Consider the following 16,090-nt stretch of genomic DNA (forward strand, 5'->3'; position numbering starts at 1 on the left):
TTTGTTTGCAGTATAGACCTAGTAGTGATATTGGTGGATCAGAGGGTATGCACAGTTTGGTTATCTTTCGGGTATACTTCCAAATTACTTTCCAGAATGGTTGGATTAGTTCACAACTCCACCAATAGTGCATTAGTGTCCCAATTTCTCAATATTCTCTCTAACATTTTTATTTCCTTTTTTTTTTTTGTCATATTAGCTAATCTTATAAATGTGAGGTGGTACCTCTGAGCTGCATTAATTTGCATTTTTTCTAATTAAAATGATTTAGAACTCTTCTTTTTTTCTCTGAAAACTGCCTGTTCATATCCTTTGACTATTTATCCATTGGGAAATGGCTTGTATTCTTATAAATTTGACTCAGTTCTCTATATATTTGAGAAATGATATTTATATCAGATACTCTTACTCTAAAGATAATTTTCCAACTTTCAGGTTTCCTTCTAATCTTGATTGCTTTGGACTTCAGCTGAAACATAAATAGATTCTGCCTCAACCCCTTACTTTTATTCTATGTGTCTCTCTGCTTCAAGTGTTTTTCTTACAATGTATTGTGAGACTCTTGCTTTTGATCTTCATACTATCTGCTTCCATTTTGTGGGAGAGTTCATCCCATTCAGATTCACAATTATGATTACTGTGTGTTTCCCTTCAGCCTATTTTTCTCCTGTTTGTACTCTCTCTCTCCTTTCATTCTTTCCTTCTTCAATAGTGTTTTGCTTCTATCTACCACGTCTACCAATCTGTCCTCTCTCCTCTCAGTCACCACCCCATCCCCCTTTTACTTATTTTTCCCTCTTATTTCCCTGTCAGATTTCCACATTCAACTGATTGTCTATATTATTTCCTTTCTGAGCCAATATTAATGAGAATGTGATTCAAGTTATACCCATTGTCCACTCTCCCATCTTTCCCTCCACAGTAATAGGTTTTTCATACCTCTTTGCATGAAATAATTTATTCTGTACTACTTCTCCCTTCCTTTTGCATCTAGTGTACTCTTCTTTTTCATTCCTTAATTATATTTTGTCATTCCCTCAAATTCCCCTTGTACTGATGCCATCTAAGTATATTCCTTCTAATTATACTATTAGTGTTATTCTTTTTAAAAAATGACAAATATCTTTACATGTAGATATGTAAACAGTTCAGCTCCACTGAATCCTTTATGTTTTCTTTTTTTTTCTTTTTTTTCTTTTTTTACCTTTTTAGGATTCCCTTGGGTCTTGGTATAAGAAATCAATTGTTTTTTGTTCAATATTGGGCTCCTTATGAAAGCTTGAAGCCAAATTACTAGGTAGTTGATTCTTGGTTGTAGTCCTAGCTCCTTTGCCTTCTGGAATATCATGTTTTAAGATCTCTAAACCTTTAATTTTTTTTTTCTTTTTTTTTCCTTTTTTTTTTCTTTATTTGAAGTTTAAATACACCAGAGGAGGAAAAAACTTTACTATGTGTACTGAAGAACATAGGAGAGTATTCAAAATATAAAACAATAAATTTCCATTTCAAGAAAGCATATAAAATAAATACCACAATTTGTATTCAGAGCTGTCAATCTTCTATTTGTTCCTTGTTATTTTATTCTCTTATGTGCATTTTTTGCTTTATAATTTTCTTTCCTCTTTCCTTTCCTTCCTCAAAAAGGCTGTGATCGAGCAGGAATATATTTATTTATATATACATACATATACATATGCACATATACACACATATATATTTAGACAGACATCCACAAACTAAATATATATTTATAATCATATGTATATTCATATACATTTTGTAAGATCATATTATTCTTGTTTGTCTTCTGTTTCTCTGAAGGTGGAGTACATCTTCCTTCATAAATCTAAGCCTTTCCTTGTTTTTCTAAATCTATGAACTCATCATTTCCTACACTAAAGGAATATTCAAATCTATATTGCTTAGTATAAAACACTATTGATTAATACTACATATGGTATAGTTTCCCTATTATTCTCTTTTGATTAAATGTATTTATCTTTAACTTTAAGATCAATGATTATTATCTCTGCTTTTTTAACCTAATAAACTGTACTCCTAATATTTATTATTATTATTGAATGTATCGTGTTTCCTATCTCTCCTGACTCCTCTGCTTTACCTACCCATTATGTTGCCTTCCTATTTCTTTTTTTTTAAATATATTTTATTTTATTTTATAATAACTTTATATTGACAGAATCCATGCCAGGGTAATTTTTTCACAACATTATCCCTTGCACTCGCTTCTGTTCCGATTTTTCCCCTCCCTCCCTCCATCCCCTCCCCTAGATGGCAAGCAGTCCTATATATGTTAGATATGTTGCAGTATATTCTAGATACAATATATGTTTGCAGAACCGAACAGTTCTCTTGTTGCACAGGGAGAATTGGATTCAGAAGGTAAAAATAACCCGGGAAGAAAAACAAAAATGCAAATAGTTCACATTCATTTCCCAGTGTTCTTTCTTTGGATGTAGCTGCTTCTATCCATCATTTAATAATTGAAACTGAGTTAGGTCTCTTTGTCAAAGAAATCCACTTCCATCAGAATATATCCTCATACAATATTGTTGTTGAAGTGTATAATGATCTCCTGGTTCTGCTCATTTCACTCAGCATCAGTTCATGTAAGTCTCGCCAGTCCTTCTGTATTCATCCTGCTGGTCATTTCTTACAGAACAATAATATTCCATAACATTCATATACCACAATTTACCCAGCCATTCTCCAATTGATGGGCATCCATTCAATTTCCAGTTTCTAGCCACTACAAACAGGGCTGCCACAAACATTTTGCACATACAGGTCCCTTTCCCTTCTTTAGTATTTCTTTGGGATATAAGCCCAGAAGTAACACTGCTGGATCAAAGGGTGTGCACAGTTTGATAACTTTGGGGCATAATTCCAGATTGCTCTCCAGAATGGTTGGATTCATTCACAACTCCACCAACAATGCATCAGTGTCCCAGTTTTCCCGCATCCCCTCCAACATTCATCATTATTTTTTCCTGTCATCTTAGCCAATCTGACAGGTGTGTAGTAGTATCTCAGAGTTGTCTTAATTTGCATTTCTCTGATCAATAGTGATTTGGAACACTCTTTCATATGAGTGGTAATAGTTTCAATTTCATCATCTGAAAATTGTCTGTTCATATCCTTTGACCATTTATCAATTGGAGAATGGCTTGATTTCTTATAAATTTGAGTCAGTTCTCTATATATTTTGGAAATAAGGTCTTTATCAGAACTTTTAACTGTGAAGATGTTTTCCCAGTTTGTTGCTTCCCTTCTAATCTTGTTTGCCCTATTTCTTCCTATTTCCTTATTCCTTCCTATTTCTTAACCTATCTTCTCTCCAAAGATCTCTTCCTTATTCTTTCCTCCTACCCTTTCCCTCCCTGTACCACTAATCTATACACCTTATTCCATTCCCATCAATCTAAGATCTTTCTATATTGCCCTCTTATCCTATTTCCTCATACTCTTGTTTCTATATATATTCAGAAGATTTTTATTCCCTTCTAAAGGTATATGTTGTTCTTTCTTTAACTCAAATCTGATGTAAATAAGGTTCCTTTTTAAAAATCCCTTCCTTAAATGAATGGATATCCATCAACTGGAGAATGGCTGGGTAAATTGTGACATATGAATATTATGGAATATTATTGTTCTGAAAGAAATGACCAGCAGGGTGAATACAGAGAGGCTTGGAAAGATTTACATGAACTGATGCTGAGTGAAAAGAGCAGAACCAGGAGATCATTATACACTTCAACAATACTGTATGAGGATGTATTCTTATGGAAGTAGATATCTTTGATAAAGAGAATATCTAATTCAGTTCCAATTGATCAATGATGGACAGAATCAACTACACTCAGAGAAGGAACACTGGGAAATGAGTGTGAACTGTTTGAATTTTTGCTTTTCTTACCAGGTTATTTTTATCTTCTGAATCCAATTCTTCTTGTGCAACAAGAGAACTGTATCATTCTGCACACAAATATTGTATCTAGAATATACTATAACATATTTAACATGTATAAGACTGCCTGCCATCTAGGAGAGGGGATGGAGGGAGGGAAGGGAAAAGTCAGAACAGAAGCGAGTGCAAGGGATAATGTTGTAAAAAATTACCCATGCATATGTTCTGTCAATAAAAAGCTATAATAAAAAAAATTCCTTCCTTATCTTCTCCCTTCACCCTATCCCCTTACCCTCTTATTTCTTTCTGAATTTAGAAGATTTTTTTACACTCTTCTAGATTACATATATATGTATTGTTCTTTCTTTAATCCATTCTTGATGAGAGTAGATTCAAAACTAATAGCCTTTCTCCCCTATCTAATTCCTTTGTGTCAGTTCTTCCTCTCATACCTCATTAATATAAAATAATTACTCTTTTACCTTTTCCTATGTGATTTTCTTTTTAGAATTGCCTAATATTCAATTTTACCCCACTCTTTCTTTGGGGCTACTCAACAATTACAATATATTAGACCTATGATTTTAATTTCCATATATAAAACTTGAACAGTTTGTCCTTTGATATTAGCCTTTGTTGTTTAGGTCTTTTCACAATCTCAAAGTCTAGAAATTCATTGAATAGCCATTCCTTTTTTCAGGATTATGCTTAATTTAGATGGGTATAATATTTTTGGCCACAAGCTTCTTTCTATCGTTCTTCACTATACAATGTTTTAAGATCCATGATCTCATAATATAGCTGCTGCCAGGTCTTGTGTGATTCTAACTGTGGTTCTGCCATATTTGAATTTTTTTCTTGTTGCTTGTAACATTTTCTCCCTGATCTGGAGATTTCAGAATTTGGCTATGATGTTCCTGTAAGTTTTCCTCATAGGATTTCTTTCAGGTGGTGATCAGTGGATTTTTTTTTCCATTTCTACTTTCCCTTTTTATTCTAACACTTAGGACAATTTTCTTTAATTATTTCTTGTATTATTATATCAAGATTCTTTTAAAAATCATAGCTTTCAGGTAATCTGATTATTCTTATGTTTTCTTGTAATGTCCAGGCTAGATCTCTGGAGGGCCTCAGGATCAGTCAGTGTCAGGATCAGTCAGAGTCCTTGGTCTTTAGGAGGAGAAGTGAAGGAGTCAGGCAATCTGCCATGTGGCTCGTCAAAGATGGATCCTGGACTCTGGAGTCTGGAGCCTGAAGTCTTCCCTGCTGTGCTGGCTGCAGCAGAGAGATTCTGACTCTTCTGCTCAACCCTCCAGTCCTTCCCTAAGATTACCTCACCACACCACATTCAGCAGGCACCAATCATGAGGAGAGCCATCACATCACCATATCATCTAAGTATATGTTTATAGAACCATTATAACACATTGAATAGGTACTTAGCCTTAAGTTCTCTGCTGTCTTAGATTCAAGTATATCTTTTCAGAGTTCCAGCCCTCTACATTTTCTCTTCTTGATCTATCCTCTAGATTAGTTGTTTTCCTTATGAGATGTTTTATATTCTCTTCTATGTTTTCATTCTATATATTTGGTCTTATTATTTCTTGGTCTCATAGTTCTATTGGCTTCTCCTTGCCCAAGTCTAGTTTTCAAGGAGTTATTTTCTTCTAGATCTCCTTTTCCAGTTGGTTGACTTTCTTTTCATAATCTTGTTTTTCCTAGATTGATATTTAAAAAAATTTTTTTGCATCTCCTTCATTTGATTTTAAGTCTTTTTAGAGTTCCTCTGTGAATTCTTTTTGGGCAGATGACCATTTAACTTTACTCTTTGGACGTAGGAGAGGCCTTTTTTGCTTCAGTATCCTCTATTGAAGATGTACACTGGTCTCACAGTAATTTTCTATGGTTGGCTTTTTCTCCTTTGCAAGTTCATTTTTTAACAGTAGTTCGTTAGTATAATCACCTCTAGTCATAGAATATGGGGGATGGAATTTCTGGCCTCTTGTGATCTAAAACTGAAATCAACTCCTGTTTTTTTTTTTTGTTTGTTTTGTTTGTTTTTTTTTTTTGTTCTCCTGTAAGTGTCCATAGACCTCTGCATCCCCAGTCTACTGCGTCTGTATTCATCAGGTATGTGCTGGTTCCTTCTTGCCCAGGTGTGTCTCAGCCACAGTTGGGCCTGGCTTTCCTTAAAAGCAGAGGTTCCTTCAGCCTTCCCTGATTCAGATGCTAGATTTCCCTATTCTGTGCAGAAAGTAAAAATTCCTATAGCTACAGCTGAAGCTACCTCCTAATACAGGGTTTGCTGCTTTCTATTTCATCAGAACTAGCCTGGAAGTATTTATACTTCACTTAGGCCAAACCTCAGGTCCAGATCTTTCTTTGTATCTTCTATGGTTGTCCCAGAAAGACAACTCTTCTACTCCAACTTTTGTTTGTTTTTAATGCTTTATATTCACTTTGAAGTGCTATTTTGTCTCATTCATCAGTAAGATCTAGAGAGGTTGGAATTTTCTGACCTACTATACCATCTTCCCAGATTTATCTCTGATTCTTTAAAATTGCAACTGCTGAATCTTATGTAATCCTGATTGTGGCTCCCCAACATTTAAATTGTTTCTTTCTAGCCACTTGCCATATTTTTTCCCTGATTTGATAGTTCTGAAATTGCTTAGAGTTATTATTTTGGGATCTCTTTCTTGAGGTGATCAGTAGATTCTTTCAATTTCTATTTTGCCCTCCATCATCATGATACTTTTCCTTGATAATTCCTCAAAAAACACTGCCCAGATGCTCCTTTTGATCATGGCTTTCACATAATCCAATGATTTTGATATTGTCTCTGAAGGATCTATTTTTCAGATTAGTTGTTTTTCCCATGAGGTATTTTACATTTTCTTCTTTTTTTCTTTCTTTTGAAATTGTTTGATTAAATCTTGATGTCTCATAGAGTCATTAGCTTTTATTTTCCCAATTCTAACTGTTAAGGAATTGTTTTCCTCAATTAGCTTTTATACTTCCCTTTCCAGTTTGGAAAATAAAGAATAAAAACTGAGGAGTGATTTTCTTCAGTGGATTTTTGTATCTTCTTTTCCATTCAACCAATTTAACTTTTTAAGTAGTCATTTCCTTTTTTCATAATTGATTCTTTTTTTCATAATTCTTTTAATCACTCTCATTTCCCTCCCCGCCTCCAATTTTTCTTTTACGTTTCATACATGGTTTTTAAGCTCTCTTTTGATCTCTTCCATGAATTCTTTCTAGGCTTGAGATCACTTTTCATTTTTGTTTAGAGCTCATAGAGCAAAATACTCATAAAGTATTTTGACACTGTTGAGTTTGTGTCTTGATCTTCTCTGTCACTATAATAACTTACTATAGTCAGATTCTTCTTCTTGTTGTTGCTCATCTTTTTTGGCTTTTTTCCTGTCTTTTAAATTTGAGTTCTGCTTTTGTGGTGTCTCAGGTTTCTTGTGAGAGGTAAACCTTGTGGTTTACCTAGTGCTGTACTGATATCACCCTGAGGCCCAAAGGGGATCCTTGTGTCTGGTGCTATATTGAAGGGTAGGGTTGAGGGTAACTAGTGCTCTTGGAGACAGTAAGGGTCTGGCAGCTTACCTAGTGCTGAGCTGGAGTAATGAGTTCAGTGGGGTGTTTCTGCATTGGCATCTGCCTATTCCCTGGCAGATTCTCTGGCACTTGAATCTTTGATTCTAGGAGAAGGTAGCTCCATTAAAGGAATTCTGTACTTTCCTAAAGGAAATTCATCCATTCTCTTGCACTTTAATCCTGTGTCCAGCTTACTATTCATTTGTAGCATTTGTCCAATACATATATAATAGTAAAAAACCTTTCTAGATTGTATATTATCAGAATGATAGTCATGAGACTACTCTCTAGTATCCATAATAAAGAAGGCGATCTTACCATGTATACAAGAAAATACAAGTAGATAACATAAAATTTAATGAATTAAAATTTTTAAACAAAAAAGCTAGATAAAAATTTTATTGGTTTAAACTGTCTCCTTCCTCCAATTAAAAAGCTGAGGATCTATTACAAATCAGTATGCAGGCAATTTGCTAAAAAAAAAAAAAGATCATGACATAGAGGGTAGAATGCTTAATGTTGTACTAGGAAGACTTGAGTTTAAATCTCTCTGATACTTACTGGTGATGTGAAACTGGGAAAGTTATACAATTGCTGTCAGACTCAGCTCATTTCTCCAATGGAAATAATAAAGCCAATAATTGCTATATTAAAGGTTCTTGTGAAGCTTCAATGATGTTCTGCTTTCAAGAGTTATTATTTGTTGTGTCTTTTAGGTAAAAGCTTATTTCCACCAGTTTGCTTAAAAAAAACAAACAATAACAACAAAACTAAAATTCCAAATAGATCATACATTCCTAGATGTATCCTCTGTTTCACAGAAAAAAACAAATTTAAAATCACTTCTTTAAAAAAAAAAGTATCAAGCTTTTAAAGTTTGATTTTATGCCTGTTTAAAGGCAATGTTCATGGAAAAAGAAATTCACTTGAATAATTCCACCAGCCCTTTGAACTTGGTCTGATCCAGGTTTACTTCAGTTTTGTTCTTTGCCTGAGGCATTCTGCTTTGGAGTGACTCTGTATACCTACATGCTATAAAAGAGTGTGAATTTTATTTGTACTTAGTCTAAAGAAAATGGTAAACATTATGTGTATATGTATGTGTGTCTCTCTGTATCTGTCTCTAAATCTGTCTCTGCCTGTCTCTCTCTCTCTGTCTCTGTGTCTCTGTGTCTTTGACTCTCTGTCTGTCTCTTTGTCTTTGTCTTTCTCTCCTCTCTTCTTCCTTCCCCTTCTTTTCTCTTTTCTTTCCTCTCTTTCTCTGTCTCCCCTCCCTCTCTATCTCCCTCCATCTCTCTTCTTATTGGATTGGGAATCAATCTCTCCTTACCTTTCAACTGTGCTATCATAATCCAATCTAAGCAGTAATTGTTCTGTTTAGCAGCAAAATCCATGAGTAAGGATGCTGAATTTGAGCATGTGTGCTTCCAGGCTTCTCCCATGCCTGGAAAAAAATCCTGGCATAACAGCTTGGGTTTTATACAATAGGTTTATATGGAGAGTCAGAGATTCTTTGAATAGAAAGAGATTTTTCAGTACATGTAGTCTCACTGACATTTACATAATTCTTTTTAAAAGTTTATAAACTTCTCTGTACACATGATTTCATTTGAACCATATATCAGCTTTATGGGGTAGATACTACAGGTATCATTCCCCCTCTCCCTTTACAGATAAGAAGCCTGGGATTTTAACTTTTCTATATTCATGCAGCTAATAAGATGAAACTTTAATACTAGCCTTACTCCCTTCCCAGAACTTTAACCCCAATACACTAGCTTTTCACTCTACAGACTTGGATAGACCTTGCATTTGTTCATGTCCCCTGAACTATAGTTTTCAGTATAATATAATTCTCAAAATATGGTTCTCAATATAATAAAAATCTGGTTTTACATTGTTGAGCACTACTATGGATGCCCCATTCTGTCCCTCAACACCAGGAGATAGTATTGACTTTGGCTATTCACCGTGTTTCTGGGTGGAGGCAAATTCTTCCATAAGTAGCATGAATCTGAGATGAACCTCCAGAGCCAGCTTGGCATCTATTCCCATATCCCTTTTTTCACATCTATTCTCCAAATTCAACAGTAAATCTCTTTGGAGAGAAAACTCAAACAACCCCAGGGTGCTAGACTTGGTTGGCATTGCCTGTTTAGTAGTATACTGCTTCATGGAGCAGTAGGAGTCCAAGACTTTCAGATGGAGTCAGAATGGTTGCATGGTCTCCAAGACACATCTTTCTATAATGATAATTAGAGGCAGAGGAGGGGAAAGTTAACAGCCAGATCTCATTAAAATCTTAGCTGTTAGAGAAGGATGATTTCTGTATGAGCTTATTCCTATGGCACTGAGAAAATCTAGAGGGTCCTCTCCAAGTTTCCAGCTGTACTTCCCCCCCAAAAAGTACGACTGGAGACATCTAGGGATTTAGAGACACTCTGGGTGTCAAGGGAGACTCTTGATCCAAGAGGTGTTTTTTTATCCAGCTCAGATTGAACAGAACTGGGTCAGTGCCCAGTATCACAAGGGACTTTGACTCAGCTGGACATGTTGAGCTTCCATCTGAAGTCTTTGTTCAGTGTTCGGATCTGTATACAATGGGCTTCTCAACATCACTGTTGGCTCAAGGTACCATTGAAACAGCTCTGTTTGAGAATAGATAATCACTTAGCTATATCACTTGGGAGGTAATGATGGGGGCTGAAGATGGCAGCAATATATATTTACCTTTGCAGAATGATACCAGCCTTTTGACTTGTAGAAACTTCCTCCCACCATCCTGGGCAGGGAGGTATCAAGGGGTAAGATGATATTCTTTTACCTACAGGAAGACAAAAATCACTAGGATAACCAAAGGCCTTTTTGTTTTTATAAGTCCTGGATATGGATAGTAAAGAGGATAGCATACTGTACCTGGCTTTGATGACAAGTTTAACTTCTTCTACAGAAACTTACTAGCAGTGTGACCCTCTAGGCAAGTCACTTAACTCTGGTCTTTCTCAGTTTCCTCATCTGTAAAATAGGGATAATAATAATATGTCCTTCCCAGGGTTATTGTGAGGATAAAAAGAGATATTTGAAAAGTGCTTTGCTTAAAACTTAAAGTACTACATAAATAATAACTATTATTATTGTTGTTATGAACCACATGTCCCATTGTTCCCATAGACCTACTATTCTTTATTATGTGACGGTCACCTTGCTAATTACATAGAATGCCTTCTTGCTTGTGTCTGTTATAGAGAAATCTGGTGATTACTACCTGTGATCTTCAGTGAGTTATTTAACCTAATAAATAAGGTTACAAATAAACTAAATAAAGTGACAGTAAAAACATATGTACTGAGGAAAAATTTAGCTCTTAAATCAAAGGACTAAGATTTGAATCCCATGTTAAGTGTACTCCCTCTGTGAGTTTAAGCAAATTGCTTTAGCTTCCTCCTGGACTTCAAGTTTTCTCTTTGTAAAATGAAAGGGTTGACCTTGATTTCCCCAGAGGCCCCTTCCAGCTCGTGCCTCTGAACTTGTGATTTATCTTAATTAATTTTATTTTCACTTAAGGAGGGTGAAAAGAATAATATCTTTGATCCATGCATGTCATCTCCCCAAAGGCAGAGAGTATTTGTTGCCATTCTTAAAATTCTAAGTCCTTCTCCTCTAGGAACCTTCCTGATTGACCCAATCTGACAGTAATTCCCATTTCTCTGTATTCCTTCAACATTAAGACCCTCAAACTAGTATGATATTAATATTGCAGGTAGTTGCTTTCAGCTTTGTTTTAGATAAATTACCTTTGAAGGATGTCCCTGCTATTTTTTTCAGCACATACTCTTATTCCCAGGAATTACTTTATCATACTACAATAGGCTTTTAAAAATTATTTATTTAAAACTTAGGATAGAAAAAGAAAAAAAAAACATTGTCATATGCCCAGCAGAACATAAAAGGATTCAAAATATGAAACCATAAATTTCCATTTCAAGAAAGCCGATATGGTAAATACTATACATTTTATTCAGAGCTGTCCATCTTGTTTCTTCTCTTCCTTGTAGGTTTTTTGTTCTTTGCTGTGCACTTTTGACTCCATTCTTTTTTTTTTTTTTTTTGGCCTTTCCTCCCTGCTAGCTCTATAATCATATATCTATACATGTACATTCATATACATCTATGTATATAATGGGCTTTTGATAAATGATATTGAATGACTGACCTCTTCATATAAAAATACTTAGAAGTGAGATGTAGGAATAGAGGGAATTGGCAACAGGTACCAGGTACAAGATATATCTTTACTTTCACAAGCTAACTTGACCTACTCTTGGTGAAGCAATACCTGTGTCTAATGGTCTTTGCTCATTTCTCTAAACAGGTGCAGTGTCATACATATACTGGATACTGTTGGTGTGTCACTACTGATGGGAAGCCCATCAGTGGCTCTTCTGTGCAGAACAAAACTCCTGTATGTTCAGGTACTATGGGGTGGAAGTATGGGAAGAATCAGGGGATTGGAAAGAGAAACCCAGTAGATCTGATTGGAATACTTGAGAATGTTGGTCAGGATTGTGAGCTCTTTATTTGTCCTAACAGAGGAACATGCAGCTCAAATAGTCATGCCTGGAATTGTCTAGAAAAGATGCCAAGTGATCATAATTTATGAGCTTTGGTTCTAGTCCAGTCCCTTCTTTCTTATCTTGTAAATGATACATTATTCAGGGTAGATAAACATATGGGATTGTAAAACACATGATACCCTTTGGGTTGGTCCACAAAAGGAGCATGTATTTCTATTTTTCTGTTTCTAATTTTGTAAACAAAAATTTTGCTTGGTTTAGTTAAGATGGTCAAGATGGGATAGAGTGAAAGTGACAAAGTCAACAAGTTTCAATTCAACTAAAACTAAAGATAGCGGCTGCTTCATGAGATTAATATAAGAATTTATCACCCAGAAATAAATCACCTACTACTTCCCCTTCATTTTTCTTAATACATCTTCCCCATTCCCAATGAAATTTCAAACAAACAAAAACAATTTAATGCTACCCTGGCCAGATTTTTTTTAACCGGGATCTAATGAATTCCAATACTACTGTTACAGTAATTTTATTTCTAAAAACTTTGGATTGTTCTCCTTCTTCATGACTTCCTTAGATAAAAAAGGGAATAGAGAAAATGAGTAGAAAAGGAAATAAGTATTAGTAATAGCATACTTAAATCCATAAGGCAATTAGGAATACTTTCTTTGGTATTGCTTTAAAGGAGAACTGGAAAATTTTACTTAAAAAGAGAAAAGTCAAGACTTCTTTGGCTTTAGACATCTTATAAATAACCTGGACATCTTTTTTTCTTTAAAACAAAACAGATCCAAATTAAGTGAATTCTTCTCTAAGAGCAGTTTATGGAAGGGAGTGATATCATAGGATTCACTGTTCCAAGAAGAGATATATCTAAGGGAATATCTTTCCCTAAATGCCATTTTGAAGATGAGTTTGCAATAGTGTTTTTCTTTCTCCCTATCACTCTCTCCTTTTATGGATACAGCTTCCCTAGAACTTACAGGTGCCTCAGTAGAACAGGTCTGTGTAGGACACCCACATGTGTACAGCAGCTTGTTTAGCCAAGTGTGTTTGACATTCATTCCCTCAAGGGACAAGCCCCTCTGTGGAAAATTGTTTCCATGTCTTGGACCATTTTTGCCTATTCAGTTGGATCAACTATTTTCCAGTTAATGCAATTGGAAAATCACTGATTTCCTGCTCTTACCAATAAGATGTCAGTTATTACAGCTGGTATGAGAGAAATGTTTTCTTTTCAGCTGATTTTGCTGAAGAAATAACCTAGTCCAGACTGGGATGCTACTTAGCACATTTATTTTTTAAACAGGGATGACTAAAGTGGGGGGAAGGGAGTGGAATTCCACTGATATCTTGAGTTAGGGAAATGAGAAAACTATGGTGTATTTCAGTAGCATTTGGATATTGGAACCACTGATGCAAAATAAATCTCAAGTGTGTGTACTAACATTGTATGTGATTATACCAATTTATATAACACAAACCTCACTATCTGTTCAGAGACTTTAATAGAAGTCAATCTAGAATACATCCTGATATCTTTATTTTTTTTCCCTTCCTTAACAAAGGTTCAGTCACAGATAAACCCTCAGGCCATGGTAACTCAGGAAGGAAAGGTGAGTGAAGTTTTGTGATTTATTCAGGGGTTATCTCCACTGAGTGGTATAATGGTAATATGGTATAGTACAATGGTTCTCAAAAGGGTGGTCTGGGAACCCCTGTGTGTCCCTGAAATCTTTTTAAAGGGTCTATGAGGTCAAGTTTTAATATAATAAATATTCATATCTATACATACATACATACATATATATATATATATATATATATAAACTCACATGAACAAAAGGACAGCAAGTTAGCACAGTGGATAGAGTGCAAATCAGGCAGATTTATCTTTGTGAATTCAAATCTGATCTCAAACACTTATTAGCTGGATGAATCTAGGCAAGTTACTTCACTCTGTTTGCCTCAGTTTCCTTGTCTGTAAAATGATTTGGAAAAGAAAGTGGCAAACCCTTTCAGTATCTTTGCCAAAAAAAAAAAATCCTAATTAGGGACATGACGATTCAGACATTACTGAAATGACTGAACAACAACAACAAAAACAAAAGCTTTTTGGTAGCTATTCAATAATTTTTAAGAATGTAAAAAAGTTCTGAGACCAAAAAGCTTGAGAACAGCTGGTCAAGTGAATGGAGTGCTAAGTTTGAAGCTAGGAAAATCTTGATTAAAATCTTATCTCTTAAATTTAACTGGCTATGATTCTCAACATGTTGCTTAATCTTGATCCATCTTCAGCAACTCTATAGGTCCATTAAGTCATCAAGGACTTGTTATTTGCTTTGGTGGAAGGAGTTCCTTACATGTTAAAAATGTGAGTCCTGCTTCCTAAGCTATTCTTAAACAATCAACTTTTAGTCAATCTAGAAAGAACCTCTTGTAAAAGCTGGAGCTTTCCCCTAGAGAGTCCTTGCTTCTCTCCCCAGCCTCTCCTTTTTAAAGCAAATAATTATTCACAGAAAATTTGGTCAGGTCTGGGGTATGAGAGCAAACACCTGGAATCCCCAGCAAGAGCCTCGATTGTTAGTCATATAATAAATACATCATAACTGCTATTGAGCAAGGACAGAGTCATGTGGTACACCCACTATGGGATGATTCAGTCTTTCAGTCAATAAGGATATAGTATTCATTATCTATACACACACACACACACACACACACACACAGAATGAGTGTGTGTGTGTGTGTGTGTGTGTGTGTGTGTGCAAGGAAGAGAGAAATGTAGTAACAGATAAGATGGCTCTAGAACTGGAAGGGAACTTAGAGGCTATCTTGTCTAATTTCCTCATTATATATCCCAGTATAATTAAGGATACCAGATATTCTTGAGGTTGTTTTAATGATGGTTTTTAATTTCCCCATATTTAATACCTTGAGGCACAGCCTAGAAGGATGTCCAAGAGAGGTGCTATAGAAGTAGATGGATCTTTGTCAAAAAAATATGAGTTCAAGTGCCCTGCTCTGAATCATCCTGTGAATTGTTGTTGTTCCATCATTTCCAAGTCTTCATGGTTTTCTTGGCAAACTTACTGGTGGTTTGCAAATTCTCCTTATGGTACTATAGTTTGGGGTGGTTTATGAGGAACTTTGGGGAAATTGATGTTGGAGGGGAGTTTTTCAATTTCCTTGATGCATTAGAAATCCTTATAAAAATTAACATTATCTTCAGAAGAGATCTTACAAATGAAATTGACCAACAACAATACAAAATGAGTTAGTTTGGCTTTTTTTCCCCTAAAAGGAGCAAAGTGGACAACCATGAATGATCTGCATAAAAGGATGGGTTACATAGGAATTATTTATTTACTAAAATGAACTAATGAAGAGATCACTCAGCAGATTTCCAGATTGATTAAGATACCTTCACCCCAGGAATAACAAATCTCAGAAATAATGCTTCACTAAGCTGTTAATAAAGTTAGAAAGGATATCTGAGATGAGCCAGGGTTCCTGTGTATTTTATTATTATTAAAAGGGGCTTCAGCATTAGTCTTGTTCTGATGGGGAGATTTGGAATGGCAGAGAAAATGAAATCTGCTGGCAACCATCAAAGAATGACTTCTGATGAGGGAATTGTTAGCAATTTCCTTTCTGGTGTACCATCCAGTGCTAATTTCCATAGACACTGGTGCTACCAACTAGGATTGTGTCTTTGGCAAAACGACAGCAGTGAGAATCTGGGGGAATTGTTTGCCTCTGATGAGAAAACCACTGTAGGGAGGTAATGTATTCCCCTGCCTGTCTGGGTAGATGTGAGATAGGAAGAGCTGGTGTCCTTGGAATGTAAAGTCTCCCTTCCTGGCCACCTGGTAGAAATGACCACCCTCGGGCACACCTGTCCAGGAAAGCTGGATTTGAACTGGTGCCCTAAGGTGGCAGAGGGCATTTGTAATATCCTGAATCAACCTGCCAAGGT

At 35.5% G+C, this 16,090-nt stretch overlaps 1 protein-coding gene across 3 annotated transcripts in view; it reads left to right on the top strand.

The window, feature by feature from the left end:
* SMOC1 (SPARC related modular calcium binding 1) overlaps positions 1-16,090 on the top strand; it is a 191,185-nt gene that overhangs the window by 109,340 nt on the left and 65,755 nt on the right. For all 3 annotated transcript variants that reach the window (XM_051977686.1, XM_051977685.1, XM_051977687.1), the window contains exons 4-5: positions 11,910-12,009; positions 13,680-13,727. In XM_051977686.1, coding sequence (XP_051833646.1) covers positions 11,910-12,009; positions 13,680-13,727 — 148 coding nt within the window. The remainder of the gene's footprint in view (positions 1-11,909; positions 12,010-13,679; positions 13,728-16,090) is intronic.

The sequence above is a fragment of the Antechinus flavipes genome, chromosome 2, assembly GCF_016432865.1.
Source record: "Antechinus flavipes isolate AdamAnt ecotype Samford, QLD, Australia chromosome 2, AdamAnt_v2, whole genome shotgun sequence".
In the NCBI taxonomy this organism is placed as follows: Eukaryota; Metazoa; Chordata; class Mammalia; order Dasyuromorphia; family Dasyuridae; genus Antechinus; species Antechinus flavipes.